Source organism: Bufo gargarizans, chromosome 1 (assembly GCF_014858855.1).
Source record: "Bufo gargarizans isolate SCDJY-AF-19 chromosome 1, ASM1485885v1, whole genome shotgun sequence".
Lineage (NCBI taxonomy): Eukaryota > Metazoa > Chordata > Amphibia > Anura > Bufonidae > Bufo > Bufo gargarizans.
This window is the reverse complement of record NC_058080.1, coordinates 687578398-687599333: the sequence shown is the minus strand read 5'-3', so window position 1 is coordinate 687599333 and position 20936 is coordinate 687578398. Positions and strand designations below refer to the sequence as shown.

The 20936-nt window shown below is 45.1% G+C and overlaps 1 protein-coding gene across 1 annotated transcript in view; it reads right to left on the bottom strand.

The window, feature by feature from the left end:
* The window catches only part of CCDC152 (coiled-coil domain containing 152), a 52855-nt gene that overhangs the window by 8381 nt on the left and 23538 nt on the right, over nt 1-20936 (bottom strand). The window contains exons 5-8 of the mRNA XM_044283202.1: nt 20270-20455; nt 17043-17145; nt 10283-10410; nt 6734-6820 (exon numbers count right to left, since the gene is read on the bottom strand). Of these exons, the coding sequence (XP_044139137.1) occupies nt 6734-6820; nt 10283-10410; nt 17043-17145; nt 20270-20455 (504 nt within the window). The remainder of the gene's footprint in view (nt 1-6733; nt 6821-10282; nt 10411-17042; nt 17146-20269; nt 20456-20936) is intronic.

Below are 20936 nucleotides of genomic sequence, written 5' to 3'. Positions count from 1 at the left end.
CCCACAAAGTGACTTCAGACCTGAACTGGTCCTTAACAAGTGGGTTTTGGAAATTTTCTTAAAAATTTTAAGAATTGCTTCTAAACTTCTAAGCCTTCTAACATCCTAAAAAAATTAAATTACATTTCCAAAATGATGCCAACATAAAGTAGACATATGGGGAATGTTAAGTAATAAATATTTTATTAGGTATGACTTTCTGTTTTAGAAGAAGAGAAATTGAAATTTGGAAAATTGTGAATTTTTCAAAATGTTTGGTAAATTTGGGATTTTTTCATAAATAAAGGTGAAATATATTGACTCAAATATATGAATCATGAAGTACAATGTGTCACAAGAAAACATTCTCAGAATGGCGTGGATAAGTAAAAGTGTTCCAAAGCTATTACCAAAAAAATTTGACCTGGACACTGGGGCATCAATGACCCTTGGTCATGAAAGGGTTGAAGTCAAGAACCTTAACCACTGGGCTATAGAGTTTAATGTCAACCTGCTATAACTATATTATGGCTAAAAACCTCAGTAGAAGTTCCCACATAATATGCATTCATATATATCAGAGGTATGATTTTATATATATTTTTTAGTGAGTACACATTTATTTTGTGCCATACATTTTTTTTACAATTACAAAAAAAAATACTGCTGTATAGGAATACCTAATACATGAGAAACTACTATGAGGTTTTTCTGTTACAGCTTAGCATTGAGCTCAATAGCTCAGTGATTAAGGTTTTTGCCTTTAATGTAGAAGATTGTGAGTTCAAATCCCAGCAGGAACATTTTAGAAATAAAGGGTAATTAGACTTAAATACACAGGGTGTCCCCAAGCATACTGACAATGCTTGGGGATACCCTCTTCCTGGTCATAGCACTGATTCCATATATGGACATATCCATATATGGAGTCAGAGCAGGGACTTCTAAGCCAGGAAGAGTCCCGACTCTTCGTGATTCCCCACTGTTCAGTGATCCTCCAGTAGACCTGAGTGCCCCCCACCCCCCACCCAAGAGCAGTGGCCCCGGCACTTGCCCGGCTTTGCCGGGTGCTGAAGCAGGCCCTGCTGGGAGTGTTACATGTAAGGGCTGATTCACATGACTCCCTTGACATGAACTGACTGCGTTATAGTGTTTTATGATACAGTCAGTTCATATCTGGTCAGGGATCTATTGTACCGTACTATACATGATGATGTGAGTACAGTACAATAGACTCACAGGGAGAGGTAATACAAAAGTTGTCTCTTTATTCTCTATATGTAAATCTGGTCAGGCTCGGACTGGTGAATCCCTGATGGGCTCCTGAGCAAGGTTGGGCCCCCAGTCCGCCACTCCTTGCATAAGTGGCACACTGCACTACATGCAAGTAGGCAGCTAACAGCATATCAAATAGCCTATCACTGATGTGGACAGAGTTGTTGGGAAATAATTAGTTACACATACCTAAAAGCACTCATTTATCCCAATGATAAAACCTTTCCTAAAGGACCACTCTGGGCAAAACTGAAAAATCAGCCATCACTTGGCGGTGGTTCACTTCTAAAGAGTTAATGTTCTAATGTACTATGATTTATTGCTAAATGGCTAATGTACATTGTGTATGCACTTCCCTTGATAACAATAGCTAATGTGAATTTGCTATTCAATCTGTATTCCAAAAGGCTGTATATGGGTGGGTATTAGTTAACGAGTGATAGTTGCTAGGTGGTGGGCTGGTCCCACTCCTCCCAGTTAGTGGCCCTGGTAAGTTTCTCTTATTTTCAACAGATGGTCACTTCACAGTGAAAATCAGAAAGCATAAAGAAAAAAAGTTTTAGTGCAATTATTAAAATGTAAGCAAAATGTAAGGTTTTTACTGCCAATCCAAGCACCTACTGTATCTTAGCTGCTATCGCACAGCCAGTGTTTGGTCAGTGATTTCCATCAGTGATTGTGAGCCAAAACCAGGTGCAGAACAGGTGCAAATCTTTAAGTTGTACTATATTTCTGTGCAGCCTCCAATCCTGTTTTTTTGGCTCACAATGGCTACATGCACACGAACGTTATTTATTTCCGTGTCCTTTCCGTGTGCTGTCCGCATCAGTATGTCCGATCCATAGCCCCGCAAAAAAAAGAAAAAATAGAACATGTCCTATTCTTGTCCGTTTTAGGCATTGTTACAATGGATCCGCAGAAAAGACGGATGGCATGTAGCCAATCACTGATTAAAAACTCTGACCAAACACTGTCTGTGTGAAAGCATCTTTAGGTTATATGTACAGTACTGTCATGGTCTTACCTTCTTGCTGTTCTCCTTCGTTTGACATGTGCTGGCGGCCATCTTGGTTTCTGGGTTTCTTGTAGCCTCCCACCCTGCGGCTTCTCCTTCCCACTGGGAGGAGCTGGATGCCTAGCTCATATATATAGGAGGTCTGTGGCTTCAGTTCCTTGCTTGGTCCTCCTGTGTTCACATGCTTCTAAGACTGCTGCTGCTTCTGGTTCCTGATCCTGGCTTCGTCTGACTACCCTGCTGGTTCCTGATCCAGGCTTCATCTGACTACCCTGCTGGTTCCTGATCCAGGCTTCGTCTGACTACCCTTCTGGTTCCTGACCTCTGGCTTCGCAAGACCCTGCTTCGGTTTAGCCATCCGTTTGGACTTTTGCCTTACAGCTTGGTTTTCAATAAAGCCTTCTTATTTCCACTTATCTCTTGTTGTACGTCTGGTTCATGGTTCCATGACAAGTACAGACCAAAAGTTTGGACACACCTTCTCATTCAAAGCGTTTTCTTTATTTTCATGACTATGAAAATTGTAGATTCACACTGAAGGCATCAAAACTATGAATTAACACGTGGAATTATATACATAACAAAAAAGTGTGAAACAACTGAAAATATGTCATATTGTAGGTTCTTCAAAGTAGCCACCTTTTGCTTTGAATACTGCTTTGCACACTCTTGGCATTCTCTTGATAAGCTTCAAGAGGTAGTCACCTGAAATGGTGTTCACTTCACAGGTGTGCCCTGTCAGGTTTAATAAGTGGGATTTCTTGCCTTATAAATGGGGTTGGGACCATCAGTTGCGTTGTGGAGAAGTCAGGTGGATACACTGCGGATAGTCCTACTGAATAGACTGTTAGAATTTGTATTATGGCAAGAAAAAAGCAGCTAAGTAAAGAAAAACGAGTGGTCATCATTACTTTAAGAAATGAAGGTCAGTCAGTCCGAAAAATTGGGAAAACTTTGAAAGTGTCCCCAAGTGCAGTCACAAAAACCATCAAGCACTACAAAGAAACTGGCTCACATGCGGACCGCCCCAGGAAAGGAAGACCAAGAGTCACCTCTGCTGCGGAGGATAAGTTCATCCGAGTCACCAGCCTCAGAAATCGCAGGTTAACAGCAGCTCAGATTAGAGACCAGGTCAATGCCACACAGAGTTCTAGCAGCAGGCACATCTCTAGAACAACTGTTAAGAGGAGACTGTGTGAATCAGGCCTTCATGGTAGAATATCTGCTAGGAAACCACTGGTAAGGACAGGCAACAAGCAGAAGAGACTTGTTTGGGCTAAAGAACACAAGGAAGGGACATTAGACCAGTGGAAATCTGTGCTTTGGTCTGATGAGTCCAAATTTGAGATCTTTGGTTCCAACCACCATGTCTTTGTGCAACGCAGAAAGGTGAACGGATGGACTCTACATGCCTGGTTCCCACCGTGAGGCATGGAGGAGGAGGTGTGATAGTGTGGGGGTGCTTTGCTGGTGACATTGTTGGAGATTTATTCAAAATTGAAGGCATACTGAACCAGCATGGCTACCACAGCATCTTCCAGCGGCATGCTATTCCATCCGGTTTGCGTTTAGTTGGACCATCATTTATTTTTCAACAGGACAATGACCCCAAACACACCTCCAGGCTGTGTAAGGGCTATTTGACCATGAAGGAAAGTGATGGGGTGCTGCGCCAGATGACCTGGCCTCCACAGTCACCGGACCTGAACCCAATCGAGATGGTTTGGGGTGAGCTGGACCGCAGAGTGAAGGCAAAAGGGCCAACAAGTGCTAAGCATCTCTGGGAACTCCTTCAAGACTGTTGTAAAACCATTTCAGATGACTACCTCTTGAAGCTCATCAAGAGAATGCCAAGAGTGTGCAAAGCAATAATCAAAGCAAAAGGTTACTACTTTGAAGAACCTAGAATATGACATATTTTCAGTTGTTTCACACTTTTTTCTTATGTATATAATTCCACATGTGTTAATTCATAGTTTTGATGCCTTCAGTGTGAATCTACAATTTTCATAGTCATGAAAATAAAGAGAAACTCTTTGAATGAAAAGGTGTGTCCAAACTTTTGGTCTGTACTGTACATGGTGCCTATTACACAGAGAACAGATTTTTGTGCAGGAAATTCCACAGCATAAGGCCTCATGCACACGACAGTTGTTTTTCTCGGCCTCTGTTCCGTTTTTTTTGTGGATAGGATAGGGACCCATTCGATTCAATGGGTCAGCAAAAAAATGCTGATAGTTCATCCGTTTGTGTTCTGCGTCCGTTGTCCTTGTTTCCAGTCAGCAAAAAAATAGTGCATGTCCTACTTTTTTCACATTTGCGGACAAGGATAGGCATTTATTACAAGGGAACTGTGGAAAAAAAACGGATCCTCCAAAAAAAACGTATGCCGCATCAGTTTTTTGGGACGGACGCAAAAAACAACTGTCGTGTACATGTAGCCTAAGGGTAAATTCACATGGCCGTGGTGATGCTGTGCCCATGTTCCCAACCACAGGCACCGGCCATGTGAACTCCACATTGCAGTACAGAACTGTTGACTTTAATGGGTCTGCGATCCTCATGAAACATGTTCTATCTTTTGTGGCGCTGAGGCTCGGGCCCTGATGCCAACAGAAGCACACAGAAGCCCTTTTGTTGGCTTCCGGGTCCATGCCTCTGCAGCACATGGAATATTATATGTAATATCTTTTGCTGTATCTTACGTCAATGGGTCCGCAAAGCAATGTTTACATGGCTACTGCCCGTGTTTTGAAGACCCGAGGTTTGTGGTCCACACCATGGCCATGTGAATGTACCCTAACACAGTACTAGCTAAGTAAATGCGATTTACAAAATCTCATGCAAAAGGTATGAAATTTTCAACTAGGCAAAATGAACCTGTGATGCAGATTTTGAAATCCACAGCACTTGAATTATTTGTGCCACTTTGCAGTGCAAAGGGGAAGATGTAGAGCAATTCCGTGTCAAAATCTTTGATAAAATCCACAAGTATGACTTGAATTTTGGGGCGGACTTGGTGTAGAAACACAGCAAAAACCTCATGAAAATATGTGTAGAAAGTTAGCATGAACTACATTGCCATGTTCATATGCCCTTATTCCATATTCACACCAATCCTGATGTAGACTGACATCTGATGACACATCTCATGTTAGTAAAACGCTGCCACCCAGTGGTCACAATATCAAAAACAACACATATCAAACTATGAAAAACATGACTCCCAAGCTTCCCGTTAATCAGAATAATTAATTGCTTGTCATGACTCGCCCAGATCCTTTGAAAGGATTGCAACATATCATTTTTCAAAGAATATTTCAATGAAGTTAATACCGAGTTCATATTTTAATGAAACGTTAACATTGGTGATCTGTAATGGATTTATTATGGAGAGTTGCTGCATCACGCAAGTGGGCAGATAATAAATCATGCAGCATTTAAAGAACAAAGAGTTGTCGCCGCAGCAAAATAAAGATGGTTGTTGGTGCAGCAGGTTATAATTAGGCTTTATTTTGTAGCTAGCACAAGCTCTGCAAGGATAGAACAAAGGATCCAAACCAGACCACGGACTTTTCCATCGTCTCTGAATAAGTCCAGATCCACACAACATAAGGGATAGATTACTAGCATCTAGCCGTAATAATATGTCAAATTAGAGCGTAAAGTATACAAACATATTGTAGGACAGGCTCTAATTAAACCTAGACATCTGTGCCAAACCCTTTTAAAGGGGTTGTCTCACGTCTGCAAATGGCATTTGTCATGTACAGAAAGTTACTAAGTTAATACAAGGCACTTACTAATGTATTGTAATTGTCCACACAGCTTCCTTGGCTGGTTTGATTCATTTGTCCATTTCATTATATTCTGCTCAATTCACAGGGTTATAGCCCCACAGTTCCATCCACCAGAGAGGCCGATGCTTTTTCCTATAGTTTGGAAGGACGACCACCGCTGCTGGATTGCAGGGTGGTCGTAACCCCTGGAAACAAGCAGTGTATGATGTGACGGAAAAATGAATCCAGCCAGCAAAGGAGGCAATATGGACAATCGCAATACATTAGTAAGTATCTGGTATTAACTTTTTTTACAAGATAAATGCCACTTGCTGAAGTGAGACAACTTCTTTAAGGCCTCATGCACAAGACCATTGTTTGGGTCCACAACCGAGCCACATCTGTTGTTCCATTCCGTGGCCCTGCAAAAGAAAAAAAATAGAACCTGTCCTATTCTTGTCCATTTTGCAGACAAGAATAGGCATTTCTATAATGGGCCGACCGTTACGTTCTGCAAATTGCAGGACTGCACACAGATGGCATCCGTGTTTTGCGGACCATGTAGCCTAAGTCTGAATTGTTGGCATTATCATGCCTACTGAACGTGAGGGACTAGAAGTAGGGCTACCCTACCTCACTGACTTCTGTACATCTGCGCATTGTAAGAAAATGAGCATAGTAATACCGTTCTGTAGATATTCTGATGTAAACTGTTGGTATCTGGGTATGATTTGGAATTTCTGCTCTGGATGCTTGCTAATTTGGCATTAAACTGGAAAGATAAAATACATTAAACTGTAAATTATATAACAAATAATAACTTTATCTATGTGTCTTACACATTATGGTTCAGAGGGGTAAGGATAGGCTTACTCTGAATAAAATACGCACAGTACCAGCGATCAGACCATTCCCTGCAATCATGGTCCAAGACACTTACACAAGTGTGGCCCAGTGCATCTCTGACACAGCTTCACAGATACGTCAGCCTGGTTCTTAGGACATATTGAAAGGTTATGTGCACTTTTGCAGCCACTTTTTTAAGAATGTCTTAATGCATCTAAAATGAAAATTGAAGCAACTTTGCAAATAGCCTAGACTAAATATGCTACTGTTTTTTATCTACAGGTTCAGTGTGTACTTATTCTTATCCCTCAAAATATGCAGTCTACGAGATGTAACATAGCTTCCATAATCTGCAGCTTTTCTACAATTGGTAATATAGACTTCGAGATTGCAGTCCGTTACCTTGGGCACCAGCTAAGTAATGACTGCCTGTGAACTTTCTATATTTTTTGGTGCTGTGGTGTCCATTTCTTTTGAGATTTACATGGGGTACATGAAAGACTAAGGCTACTTTCACACTCGCGTTTTGGCTTTCTGTTTATGATATCCGTTTAGGGCTCGCACAAGCGGTCCAAAACGGATCAGTTTGCATTCGAATGCATTCTGAATGGAAAAGGATCCGCTCAGAATGCATCAGTTTGCATCAGTTCAGTCTCCATTCCGCTTTGGAGACGGAATGGAGACTGGTGACTTTGGTGTCCGTCTGATGAAACTGAACAATTTTCTATTGTGCCAGATTGTGTCAGTGAAAACGGATCCGTCCCCATTGACTTACATTGTGTGCCAGGACGGATCTGTTTTCACTGACACAATCTGGCACAATAGAAAATGGATCCGTCCTCCATTGACTTTCAATGGTGTTCAAGACGGATCCGTCTTGGCTATGTTAAAGATAATACAAACGGATCCGTTCTGAACGGATGTAGACGGTTGTATTATCTGAACGGATCCATGACTGATCCGCAACAAAATGCAAGTGTGAAAGTAGCCTTACCCACAAAATGGTATGATGTAGTTAGATATAGCTAACATACTCTATTTAACTCAAAAATGGATAGCCAAGTATTTGCTTTAGTCGGTCCTGTAAACCATGTCTAAAGACCTCCATACACATTCAATAGCTGTAGGCTGAACTCTCTCCCAAATCCCTCCCGGCTTCCCCATGAACATATACATTCAGTTTGGCCAAACCAACGTATACGTATATGCAATGGGAAGAGCAGAGAAAGCTGCTGCCAGATACTTCTGGTGGAGAATTATCTCCCAGGAGAACAAAACGATAGGGCGAAAATTGAGAAGATGTCAGGGGAGAGTTGGGAGTTCCCCACACACTAGATGGTCGACCGAAACCCACCGATCTCTGTGAGTTTGGCGGACAAAAGACTAATGTGTATAGGGGGCTTAAGTCTATGATTCTACTGGAGAGAGGAGGGTATTTGAAAAGAGGGACACTGAAAACACAGTGGGATTTATGAATGGATAAACTGAGATTGGCATCTCCTGCTCTCATCAGAGCTTGAACACTTACTATGATCAGCTAATATATAACTGCATTTAATGCTACATTGGTGTTGGTTTTTGTGTGACCTGTTTATCTATTAGAGTGGCTGTTCTCCTTTTTGGATTCAATAAATACTGAGGATGGCACAGTATAAGTAGCAAAGCATACCCCAAAATATGCAATGTGTCAGAAGTTGCATAGTTGAGACAGACTGTTATACAGTATATGCTATATTTTACAGTTATATAAGAGATTATATATATTAAAGAGGACCTTTCACTACTCTACAAACTAAAAACTAACTAGATCAGTGGGCAGAGGCTATGAGCTGTGCGCTGCGATTGGCCAGTGCTGCAGCAAGTGACACGCCTCCTACAAGAAATCAGTCAGAGGGAGCGCAGACACCGGAGCCTATACCGGGCGAACGGAGCGGCGCCCAGACATACTAGTAAGTGCAGGGGGACCCCTGGGCGCCGCTCTGCCCACTGATCTAGTTAGTTTTTAGTTTGTAGAGTAGTGAAAGGTCCTCTTTAATACCTGAATTGTTGGTGAACAGACAGGAAGTTACTTAAAGGGGTTTTCCGAGAATTATATACTGATGACCTACCCTCTGAATAGGTCATCAGTATCTGATCAATGGGCAGGGCCGGTGCTACCATAAGGCAGAACAAGCGGCTGCCTTAGGGGGCACCCTCGGGGAGGGCGGAAAAATGTGAAATAGAGGGGGAGAAATGTGACATGGGGGGCTGATGGCTGACATGGGGGCATGATGGCTTACATAGGGCCATGATGGCTTAAATGGGGGCATGATGGATGGGGGCTGATGGCTGACATGGGGGGCTAATGGCTGACATGGCCGCATGATGGCTGACATGGGGGGCTAATGTCTGACATGGGGGACTGATCTGAGGTCTGATTAACATTGGGGGTCTGATTGGGGCTGTAAGCTGAGGTCTGATTAACATTGGGGTCTGATTGCTGGTCTGACTTGAGGTGTAATGGAAAATATTTTTTTTCCTATTATCCTCCTCTAAAACCTAGGTGCGTCTTAGAGGGCAAAAAATATGGTCCTCAAGCCAGCAATTGTCTGAAGCATAGAGAAGATACCAGGACCACACAGAGGAGAAGCCAGCTGCTGCAGACGGGACCAAGGCCAGGTGAGCTGCGAGGGGGGCGCCAAAATGTAGCTTCGCTTGGTTGGCAAAAATACTTGCACCGGCCCTGTCAATGGGGATCCGACACCCCTGCCAATCAGCAGTTTGAGAAGATAGCGAAGCTTCAGTAACACTGTGGCCTTCTCTTAGCTTTCCCTAGACCAAGTGACGTCATGTTCATTGGTCACATGGCCTAGGCGCAGTTCAGTCCCATAGAAGTAAATGGGGCTGAGCTGCCAAGGCAAGCACAGCCGCTATACAATGTACAGTACTGTGCTTGGTGAGCAGGGAGAAGGCAGCGACACTACAGAGTGCCAGTGCCTTCACAAACAGGTGATTGGCGGTGGTCCTGGGTGTCGGACCCCCACCGATCAGATATTGATGACCTACCGGCGGTCAGCTATATGCGGTAGTCCCCTAGAGAATGAATGGAGCAATAAGGCGCATGTGCGGTCTGCTGATCCAGCGGGGGAACAGGATCCCCATTCTTGGGATCGGTGAGGATAGTAGATAACTTAGATCATGTGGATAGGGGATAACTTGAAAACTTGACACGATCTTGACACAGCCTGGAAGTGGCTTTCTCCCCGTTTACATTCATGCTTGGGGAAGGTGGGATGGGGGTCGGGAGTGACAGCTGTTGAACTACCTGGACCATTTCTATTCCAAATAAAATGGAAAACACCTATATTCTTATTAATGCTTGAGATGATAACAAAATGCTCCTCAATACCTCTATTTGCTGTCTGATCATCTCACTTTGCTTCTCTTTCTCCTGATTTCGCAGCTGTACCCAGAGATCTGATATTTCCTTCTCCTTTGTAGACAGCAGACTGCGTTTCTCTTCTTCTTTTATCAATACTATAAATATAACTTCTTATTAGTGTGATAACTGATTATGCCTTTCACTAGCGTAGCCATGGATCAGATTTGCCTCTAGGCTCACAGCACAGTGGGATATCTTCCAAGTGGCTATTTATTTCCAAGCTCAGTTATATAACAGGAAAACATTGCGGTCGCTCTAGTATAATACTCAGTGCTTATATATAAGACCTGGCTTACACACTTCTTTATTAGTTACTAGAAACCATAAATATATGCAGCAGAAGGACAAGACGTGCGGTGGTGTTAATTGACCAGCTTATTTATAGGGGGCTTGGGTGTCATCAATTAGGTTTATATTGAAGTAGTTGTTTGCATTTTAATTAACTACTGTGTCCCTGACTTCAAATCTTGGAGACTATGGTGATGGATGGACATGGCATTTGCATACTTCCTCTACAGTATGTATGGTGGATCACTATAGGCAAATCTGCTGTAAAGACATCTATATAAACACCATTTTCTTCCCTGCAGCTAAATATTTTATTTTAATCAAAGTATATACAGGAGGTTGTACCTAGTGGCAAGTGCTTAACTCACCTTTAGGGTCCATTCACACGTCCGCAATTTCGTTCCACATTTTGCAGAACAGAATTGCGGACCCTTTCATTCCTATGAGGCAGCACGATGTGCTACCCGGACATGGAACTGCGGATCCGCACTTCCGGGTCCGCACATCTGTTCCACAAAGAAATAGAACATGTCCTATTCTTGTCCGCAATTGCAGGACAAGAACAGGCATATTCTATTAGTGCCTGCAATGTGCACATTGCCGCTGTCCGTGTTTTGCGGATCCGTGGAGCCGCAAAACACGTTGCGGACATGTGAATGGAGCCTTAACCTACATTACAGGGAAAATGATATGTGGTAAAATTAATTGGGTGTCCAGGTAATACATGCAGTGACCCAGTAGATCACTGCTAAGGCTACTTTCACACTAGCGTTTTTTGTGGATCTGTCATGGATCTGCAAAATGCTTCCGTTACAATAATACAACCGCATGCATCCGTCATGAACAGATCCGGTTGTATTATGTCTTCTATAGACATGACGGATCCGTCTTGAACATCACTGAAAGTCAATGGGGGACGGATCCGTTTTCTATTGTGCCAGATTGTGTCATAGAAAATGGATCTGTCCCCATTGACTTAGATTGTGTGCCAGGACGGATCCGTTTGTCTCCGCTTTGTCAGGCTGACAGCCAAACGCTGCAGGCAAACTGATACATTCTGAGAGGCAAACTGATACATTCTGAGCGGATCCTTTCCCATTCAGAATGCATTAGGGCAAAACTGATCCATTTGGATTGCTTGTGAGAGCCCTGAACAGATCTCACACATGGAAAGCCAAAACGCCAGTGTGAAAGTAGCCTTAGATTTCATTTACTATTAAAAGGGTTCTTTCCATGCTTTGAGTGTAATCTTAAGAGCTGTATATAGGTGGCACAGCTTCGTTATTATGTCCTACTCACTATGGGGAAGGCTGGACCTTCCCTCACTGAGGGAGGAACTAGTGTAGTCTGATTGCATCAGCCTGTGAGTCTGGCCTTAGCAGCTGGTGTGAGGAGCTGCATGTGCCTTGTGAGGAGCTGCATACAGTATGCCTGTGCAGTGTGAGACTTACTACAATAGGTTCTCCATCCCTACATACTGAGGACATGTATGACAGACGGAAGCAACAAATCTATAGACTGTCAAGGATCACTAGGACTGTGCATATTAGTAATGGCAAAGCTTGTTTATGGCTAGGGACTTTGCTTCTTGTGGAGAGGGTATACTTCTTCATCTCCCGGCCAACACGCTTCTATAACGGATTGGCCATCCATTTGAAAATCTGCACCCCACAGTCGGAACGTCAGTACTGATTGTGAGAGTTATGCATGCCTGTGGTCAATTTAGGAAGATTGCAATGTGTGTTTAAAGTGAGACTCAGAGACTACTACTACCATCATTGTCGCTGCCTATACACAGCCTATACATCATCAGCCTATACCTCCGAATTGTGCTTGATATACAGTATGCTTGTACTTCATATTCCATCATCCAAGATGTTCTTTGATATCAATAAACTGGACCTGGTCATTGACTGCACCATCCGTCTGCTGTCCCCTGCATCTAACATCCTGCCTTGCTCCCTGCCAACTATCCACCATCAAGGGCACCCCAGCTACTACCAGGCAGGAGCCCCAGTACAAGGGTGTGCCCCAGTGGAAGAAAGGGTGCACCTTTCCTTCACTGCACTGCCCTCGAGAACGTTGGAGTGAGGACAGCCACCGTGAACTGTGAGTACTACTACCACATTCATAACCACTACCTCCCATCATTGCCTTTCCTCCAAGTCACTGCATACACACATGTCCTCAATAGAGTCACTTTTTGTAGCCAGTCTCTGCTCCAGACTTTGGATGCTGGGATTCATAAATTAAAATGGGTTATCTAAACCTCTCTTACTAAACATAATCAGGGGTGGACTTGGCATTTCCGGGGGCCGTAATCAAGACAGCTAGCTAGGAATCGCTATTCTGGACAGTGGCTCCCTGTCTGTCCACAAATGTATGTGTGTCATCAGAACGCAGATACAGTTGAAATCTGTACCCTGGGAAGATTCTCGCTTTTCTGCTGAAAAATAATAATAGGGGCCAGCAGGGTAATCATATTAAAACTTTTAAAGGGGTTCTGCAGTTTTTTTAAACTGATGCTCTATCCTCTGGATAGATAATCAGCACCTCCCGGGTGTCGCACCTCCGCCGATCAGCTGTTTGAGAAGGCAGCGGCACTGGCAGTAGCGCCGCGGCCTTCTCGCTGTTTACTGCAAGCCCAGTGACGTCACGACTAGTATCAATGGCCCGGGCGGGGCTAAGCTCCATTCAAATGAACAGAGCCTAGAGGGTGTCGGACCCCCGCCGATCAGGTGCTGATGATCTATCCAGAGGATAGATCATCAGTTTAAAAAAACTGCAGAACCCCTGTAATGTCCTTGATTATAAAAAGGGAAAGTATTGCTGAAGCAATAACAAAATGCAGCAAATAAAATGAGTGCTGTGACTCAACCATGCTCTATAGTAATCGGAGAGGTCTTACCAATCCTGTCGACACACAGTGGTATTGGATACTCCAGTATGCAAAGCGATGCAGCAGGTCGTCACAATTCGGGTCCCCTTGAGTAGGCAGCAGGATGCGGTATCTGTTCCTAAATTGCCCTACTTGGCCTAGTATAAACTGTACATCCAGCCAAGTGGAGCACCTGCCCTGAAAGGGGCAACCCCTCTGGACAGTCCCTCTCTGGTCTGGAGACCCTCCACTCAACCCTGACCCAGGTGGTACCGGTCCTGCTGTACAGAGTTGACAGAAAGTAAAGCAAAGTCGTCCCTGCGCATAACGTCTGGGCTGTGTTGCCCAGTTTCCTCATGGGACATAGAGAAACAAAGTAATTGCTGCTATCTGCCTGTGGCAGTTTGGAGCACAGAAGTAGAATATGGTACGCTAAATAACAGGGCCATACACATAGTCTCCAAAGTGCTCCAAAAAGTCCCACCAATAGTAATAATTCTCTCCCAGAGTGTCCCCATTATTAATAGTACCCCCTATAGTGCTCTAATAGTGATAATGCTCTCAAAGAGTGCAATGGCCTCCATATTGTTCTCAATAACAATGCCACCACAGTACCCCGAGTAATAATAGCGCAGTTATTATGCTCCCCTGTAGTGCCCCCAGTATATGTAATAGCCCAGTAGTACCACCAGTATTTATTACCCCCTGTATTTATAATTGCTCTACTGTAGTGCCCCCAGTATGTTTAATGTCCCCAAGCAGTGCACCCTGTATCTATAATTCCCCCTCTCTGTACATCCCCCAGTAGTGCCCTCTGTATTATTATAATGTCCTGTAGAAGTGCCCCCTTTATTTATAATGCTCTCCCCTATCTACTGCCTTAGTAATGACCCCTGTATTATACCTCTCAGCAGTGCCCCCTATATTACTATAATGCCCCAGTAGTCCTCATATATTACTATAATGCCCCATTGGTGCCCCCTGTATTATTATAATGTCCCACGTTAGTGCCCCCTGTATTATAATGTCCCCCAGAAATGCCCCCTTTATTTATAATGCTCTCCCATATGGACTGCCCCAGTAGTGCCCCTTGTATTATGTCCCCCAGCAGTGCCCCCTGTATTATGTTCTCCAGCAGCGTCCCATATATTAGTCTAATGTCCCCCAGCAGTGCCCCCTGTATTATTATAATATCCCATCAGTTCCCCCTGTATTACTATAATGCTCCCAGTATTTATAATTGCCTCCTGTAATGCTCCCAGTATGATAAATGTCCCCAAGCAGTGCCCCCTGTATTTATAATGCCCCCTCTCTGTACTGTTCCCCAGTAGTGCATCCTGTTTTATTATAACTTCAGCCTTCATTTATAATGCTCTCCTCTCTGTATTGCCCCCAGTAGTGCCCCTTGTATTTTGTACATACTGTATGTCCTCCAGCAGTGCCCTTGGTATTTGTATGTCCCATAGTAGTGCCCCTGGTAATTGTATGTCCTCTGGCAGTGCCCCCTTTAATGCTCTCCCTTCTGTACTTTGGCCAGTAGTGAAAGAAAAAAAAACCTTTAACTCTGTCGTTCCCATACATTACCATACTGGAGATACAACGCATAAAATTACATAACATAAATAAAAAAAACAATTTGCAAGCACCCCTTTATCTAGAGTACTGTACTTGCTGTGATGTTACGCAGTGCATCCCTCTCAGTTGATTGTCCAGGAGAACCCACCGAAGTGGTTTTATACAAATCAGCCAATCAGATGGCAGCCATCACTTTCTGGGAGCTGTTCAGTGGATGCTGTAGCAAGCTGTTGTTAAAGGGGTTTAACTGTTCATCTGTTTCCTTCAGGCTATGGTACTAGAACTGGCACTTTGAATGGAACAGGAAGCATAACTCTGTTGAAAGTGTAGTGGCTTTGCCAGGTTACTGCAGTTTAGCTGCAGTAACCCAGTATGACCACTACACTTAGAATGGAGCTGTGCTTTCTGCTCCATTCAAAGTGCTAGCTTTAGCGCAGGGAACAGCTGATTGGTGGGGGTGCTGGGTTTCAGACCCTTTCCAATCAGATATTAATGACCTATCCTCAGGAGCCTGGAAACCCCCATTAAAGAGGACCTTTCACTAGAATAAAACGCCCTAAACTAACTATGCAGACATGTAGAGCGGCACCCATGGATCCCCCTGCACTTCCTGTTATACCTGGGCACCGCTCCGTTCTATACCGAGAGAACAGAGCGGCGCCCAGGTATAACAGTAAGTGCAGGGAGATCCTTGGGCACCGCTCTACATGTCTGTATAGTTAGTTTAGATGTTTTATTCTGGTGAAAGGTCCTCTTTAAGATATGTAATAGATGTCCTGTCTGGTGATAGAGTCTCTTCTGCAGTTCAAATTATACATTTAAAGGGAACCTGTCACCAGGATTTTGAGTGTAGAGCTGAGGACATGGGTTGCTAGATGGCCGCTAGCACATCCGCAATACCCAGTCCCCATAGCTCTGTGTGCTTTTATTGTGGAAAAAAACCTATTTGATACATATGCAAATTACCCTGAGATGAGTCCTGTCCATGAGATGAGTCAGGGACAGGACTCATTTCAGGTTAATTTGCATATGTATCAAATCGTTTTTTTTACACAATGAAAGCACACAGAGCTATGGGGAATGGGTATTGCGGATGTGCTAGCGGCCATCTAGCAACCCATGTCCTCAGCTCTATATCCAAAATCCCGGTGACAGGTTCCCTTTAAAGGGAACCTGTCACCCAAAAATCGCCTATTAAGCTGTTTACAGTACCTTATAGTGCTGTATAGTCGTTTCCTGATGCACTTTTTGTTAGTTTTGCAGCATGTATGCTCAGTCAGAAATCGATGTTATATTCAGCTGCTGCCCCGTGCTTCAAGTCAGGCTTGAAGTCACGGGGGCAGCGGCCTCGGCGTCTTACATGGCCCTCTCCCCGCCCCCTGCCTCTGTGACTGACAGCCGAAATCCGATTCCGGGACCGCGCTCAACGGCCGCATGCGCAGTAAAGGGCGGCAGGAGCGCGGTCCCGACTGCCGCGCGTACTACGCGCCGTCTTACTTTCGCCGCACTGCGCATGCGCCCGACATCCTGTATCAAACGCGCCCGCGCCCGGCATCTGGGCGCGGGCGCGTTTGATACAGGATGTCGGGCGCATGCGCAGTGCGGCAAAAGTAAGACGGCGCGTAGTACGCGCGGCAGCCGGGACCGCGCTCCTGCCGCCCTTTACTGCGCATGCGGCCGTTGAGCGCGGTCCCGGAATCGGATTTCGGCTGTCAGTCACAGAGGCAGGGGGCGGGGAGAGGGCCATGTAAGACGCCGAGGCCGCTGCCCCCGTGACTTCAAGCCTGACTTGAAGCACGGGGCAGCAGCTGAATATAACATCGATTTCTGACTGAGCATACATGCTGCCAAACTAACAAAAAGTGCATCAGGAAACGACTATACAGCACTATAAGGTACTGTAAACAGCTTAATAGGCGATTTTTGGGTGACAGGTTCCCTTTAATATTGTACTATGTTGTATAAGCAAAGTATTGTGAAACCTACAATTCTCCTCCATTTCACGCTGGATCTTCTGTATCTGAGTCTTGAAATTTTCTTCCTTAGTTCTCATGTTATCCATTAGTGAGTCTATATTTTTCTTATATTCCTAAAAAGAGTGCATTAAATTAAAACTGCAAATTACAAGAACCTTATAAGAGCTTATGGAATAGAAATAAAAAAAACCTACAGACTGGAAGTTATAAACATCTTTGCAGCAGTTTGGAGGATTTTAAAAGGTGCAAATTGTGCAAACGTCTTGCTTTTTATGCTGTATATAGCATAAGATAAGTGGGCATGGTTTACTGGGAGAGATGTGGCCTAACACTTTTAGAGCCCTTACACCAAGCATGTCAAACTCAAAGGCTAACATGGGCCAAAAAAACTAAATTTAAGTTTATGTGGGCCGCATCAAAAAAAAAAATATTTTTTTTACAATATAATGCAGACGGATCCGTTCTGAACGGATCCACCGTCTGCATTATATGAGCGGATCCGTCTCAGACGGATCCGCTCTGAACGCAAGTGTGAAAGTAGCCTTAGGGGCGAGAACCTGGGATCTTTCATCCCTTGTCCTATTCAGCTCTATCAGGGTGAATAGGACTTCACACTGTCCCTGCTGCTCTGTGCCTTGTGCACACAGCATCAGGGATGTTACCATGGCAACCAGGGCTTCTGTAGCGTCCTGGCTGCCATGGTAACTGATCGGAGCCCCAGGCTTACACAGCTGGGGCTCCGATCAGAAGCTGCCACTGCACCACCAATGAGGGGGAGGGGAGAGGTCCCTGTGGCCACTGCCACCAATGATTTTAATACTGGGGGGGTTGAGAGGGGCTGGCGCACTGTGCCACCAATGATTTTAATGGGATGGGGGGTTGAGGGGGGGGGGCACACTGCACCACCAATGATAAATTACCCCTTTATACAGGAGGCTGGTACTGGCAGATCAGCAGTTAACCCCTCAGGTGCGGCACCTAAGGGGTTAACTGCCTCTGATCGCAGCTCCCTGTCAGCGGCAGGGTGCCGGCAATGCGATTCTGCTGCCGGCACCCGCCTCCTGTATTGTGTTAAAGACTGACAATGCGATTCTGCTGCCACACAGAGCGGCGTCCAGCGATGTCTCAGCACTCACCATTAGTCCTGGGCGCCGCTCCGTTCGCCTGCAGTGCTCCATTACTGTCTCCTCTCCTGCTCCACATGCTGCTGATTACTATCGGAGCGATGGGAGGAGACATCAGCTTCACTAGTGGGCGTTCCTTCTCCCTGCGCTGCGATTGGACAGCGCTACAGCCAGGGAGAAGGAACGCCCACTAGTGAAGCTGATGTCTCCTCCCATCGCTCCGATAGTAATCAGCAGCATGTGGAGCAGGAGAGGAGACAGTAATGGGGCACTGCGGGCGAACGGAGCGGCGCCCAGGACTAATGGTGAGTGCTGAGACATCGCTGGGCGCCGCTCTGTGTGGGAAATGGGAATAGTCCTATCATTGGTGGCTCAGTGCGCCCGCCCCTCCTCCGCCCCTCTCTCCTCATTGGTGGCGCAGTGTGCCCACCCCTCCTCCCTCCCCTCTCTTCTCATTGGTGGCAGCGGCAGCAGCATAGGGGGAGGGAGGACAGCTTCCTTCTCCCTGTGCTGCTGAGAGAACATGAGCGCGCCGATAGCAGCGCGCTCATGTTCAGAGATACTAGACTGCCGGGCCGCAAAGATATTCATTGCGGGCCGCATGTTTGACACCAATGCCTCACACATGAATTTAGCTCTGGTGTTTTTTTTATCTGTATGACCTACCGGTAGTTCACACTTCAGCATACTTCCCAACTTTTTGGTCAAAGAGGGACATTTCTGGTTGATTGATTTTTATTTTTTTTCCTGATTATCTATACACTTTAATAGTTTTTTTTTTGTGCACAATCTCACAAAAATTATCCGAATATAGAAATTTCTAAAATCAAACTTTGTTTTCAGTCCTAAACCAGACGGATTCGGTATGCTTGGCCATAGACTTCTATTATGACGGATCAAAATGGAATACTGTACCTCTTAAAGGCTTCCGTTTTGCATTCTGTCTACGAATCTCATTATATTCCATTATAACAGAATCCACAACCGAATTCCTACACCACCCGAACACCAAACCCAAAACATGTAAAGTCTGGGTTCGCGGGGGGGGGTCAGGGGGGTTGTTGATTATGTTCAAATTAGCAGCATATATACTTGATTACTACACCAATAGACAGAGTGGAACAAAAAAGTATCTGGGGGTGATAACAAATTTAGGCCCAAATCTATTTCCCATGTTTTTAATAAAAGATTTTTGGGGGGTTGTTGATTATATTCAAACTAGCAGCATATATACATGATTAATACAACATTATCTGAGAGGCCCAAAAATGTCAAGGCCACAGAACGGTTCCAAATGAAAGACCCAGAGCACGTAAATCTGTGCCAGGATGTAGGTAGTCGCACCACCATCTATCCTGCCAGGAGTGGTAGTAGTAGGCCACAGTTGTTCCTGCTGGCTTCATAAAGGTATAACATTATAGTTGAGGGGAAGGAGGAGAAGATAGTGGATTGGATGGCTCACTCCTCCTGTCATTTGCAGCGGGATGACATGAAGGTGACTCCAGACTCTGACACAGTGCTGTGGAGCCAGGGGACACAGCGTTCTTCCTGCTCCTCCTCCTTGCAGCCCCACAGAAGGCTTTCAGTGTAGTCCTCCCAGTCTTCACTGTCCCTTCCTATAGTGGCACCTTCATTTTTCTTAATTAAGAAGTGGCAAGAAAACCCCACTATGCTCTACGGCAGATAGTCAATACAGTCTCCCTGTTGACGACTTGCGTGAGAGCAGTCAGCGTTTGTACTGCTCTGAGGACGGGGGAAGCAGGGGAAGCGGCTGCTTTAGTGCCTGAACTTCGAAGGGGCCCATGCAGGGTGAGGACTAAAAGATTTTATTCTCAGGAGAAGGTGGAAGAGGAGGCTGCAGACCCCAGGCATTGTCATGTTGGTAGTGGTAGTAGTAATGACCCTTACAGTAACAGTAGCAGTCTGGGAATAGCAGGGGGGCCAAAGAACCCAGCATGATATCCCACAGTCTGGTAGAAGTGAATAGGAGGGCGAGGAATTCAATGACGAATGTGCTGGACAGAACCTGGGAGCCGGATCAGGGTGCTGAGAAGAAGGTAACATCAGAGGAGGAGGAGGATGGCGACAGCAATAAAGAGCAGAGGCCATGTACCTCACAAAGATCAGCCAGGGCCATGTCTGCTTTGGGATCTGGTGAAGACGCTGATGTTATGAGTGGGTTAGCCCCAAAATGTGCCAGAGCCAAGTCCAGCTCAGCTGCCTCTACCCGTGCGTGAGTATCTCCCGTCTGGCAGTTTTTCTCTTCGCTGCCGGAAGACAAAACATTGTCTTGTGCAAACTGTGCAAGAGCAACATAATTGTGGGCAGGCAAACACAAACATAGGCACCACATCTCTATTAAACTACGTGAAGTGGGTCATGTTTGCCATCCCCTGGGCAGACAGAGGTGGTAGCCAGCCACTGAGGCAGAAGTTCCCTTCTTCTCTCAGCCCAGCTTGCGGCAGCCAAACCGCATCCACGAGCAGTATGGTGTCTTTCACATCATCCTCATCCGTTTCCACTTGTCCCGCTCAGATTCTTTCCCCTCTGCTCCATTGTCAGCGATCGATAACGCTACGCACCTAGCAATCTGCCGGTGCACAAGCTTAACTCCCACTTGGCCAAGTTGCTGGCGGTGCATTTACTGCCATACCATTTAGTTGAGTTTGCTACCTTCAGTGAGCTAATGGCATGCATTCAGCCTCACCAGAATATTCCTAGCAAGCATTATTTCTCCCAAAAAGCCATCCCTGTTTTGTTCTTTCACAGTGGCAGACGAT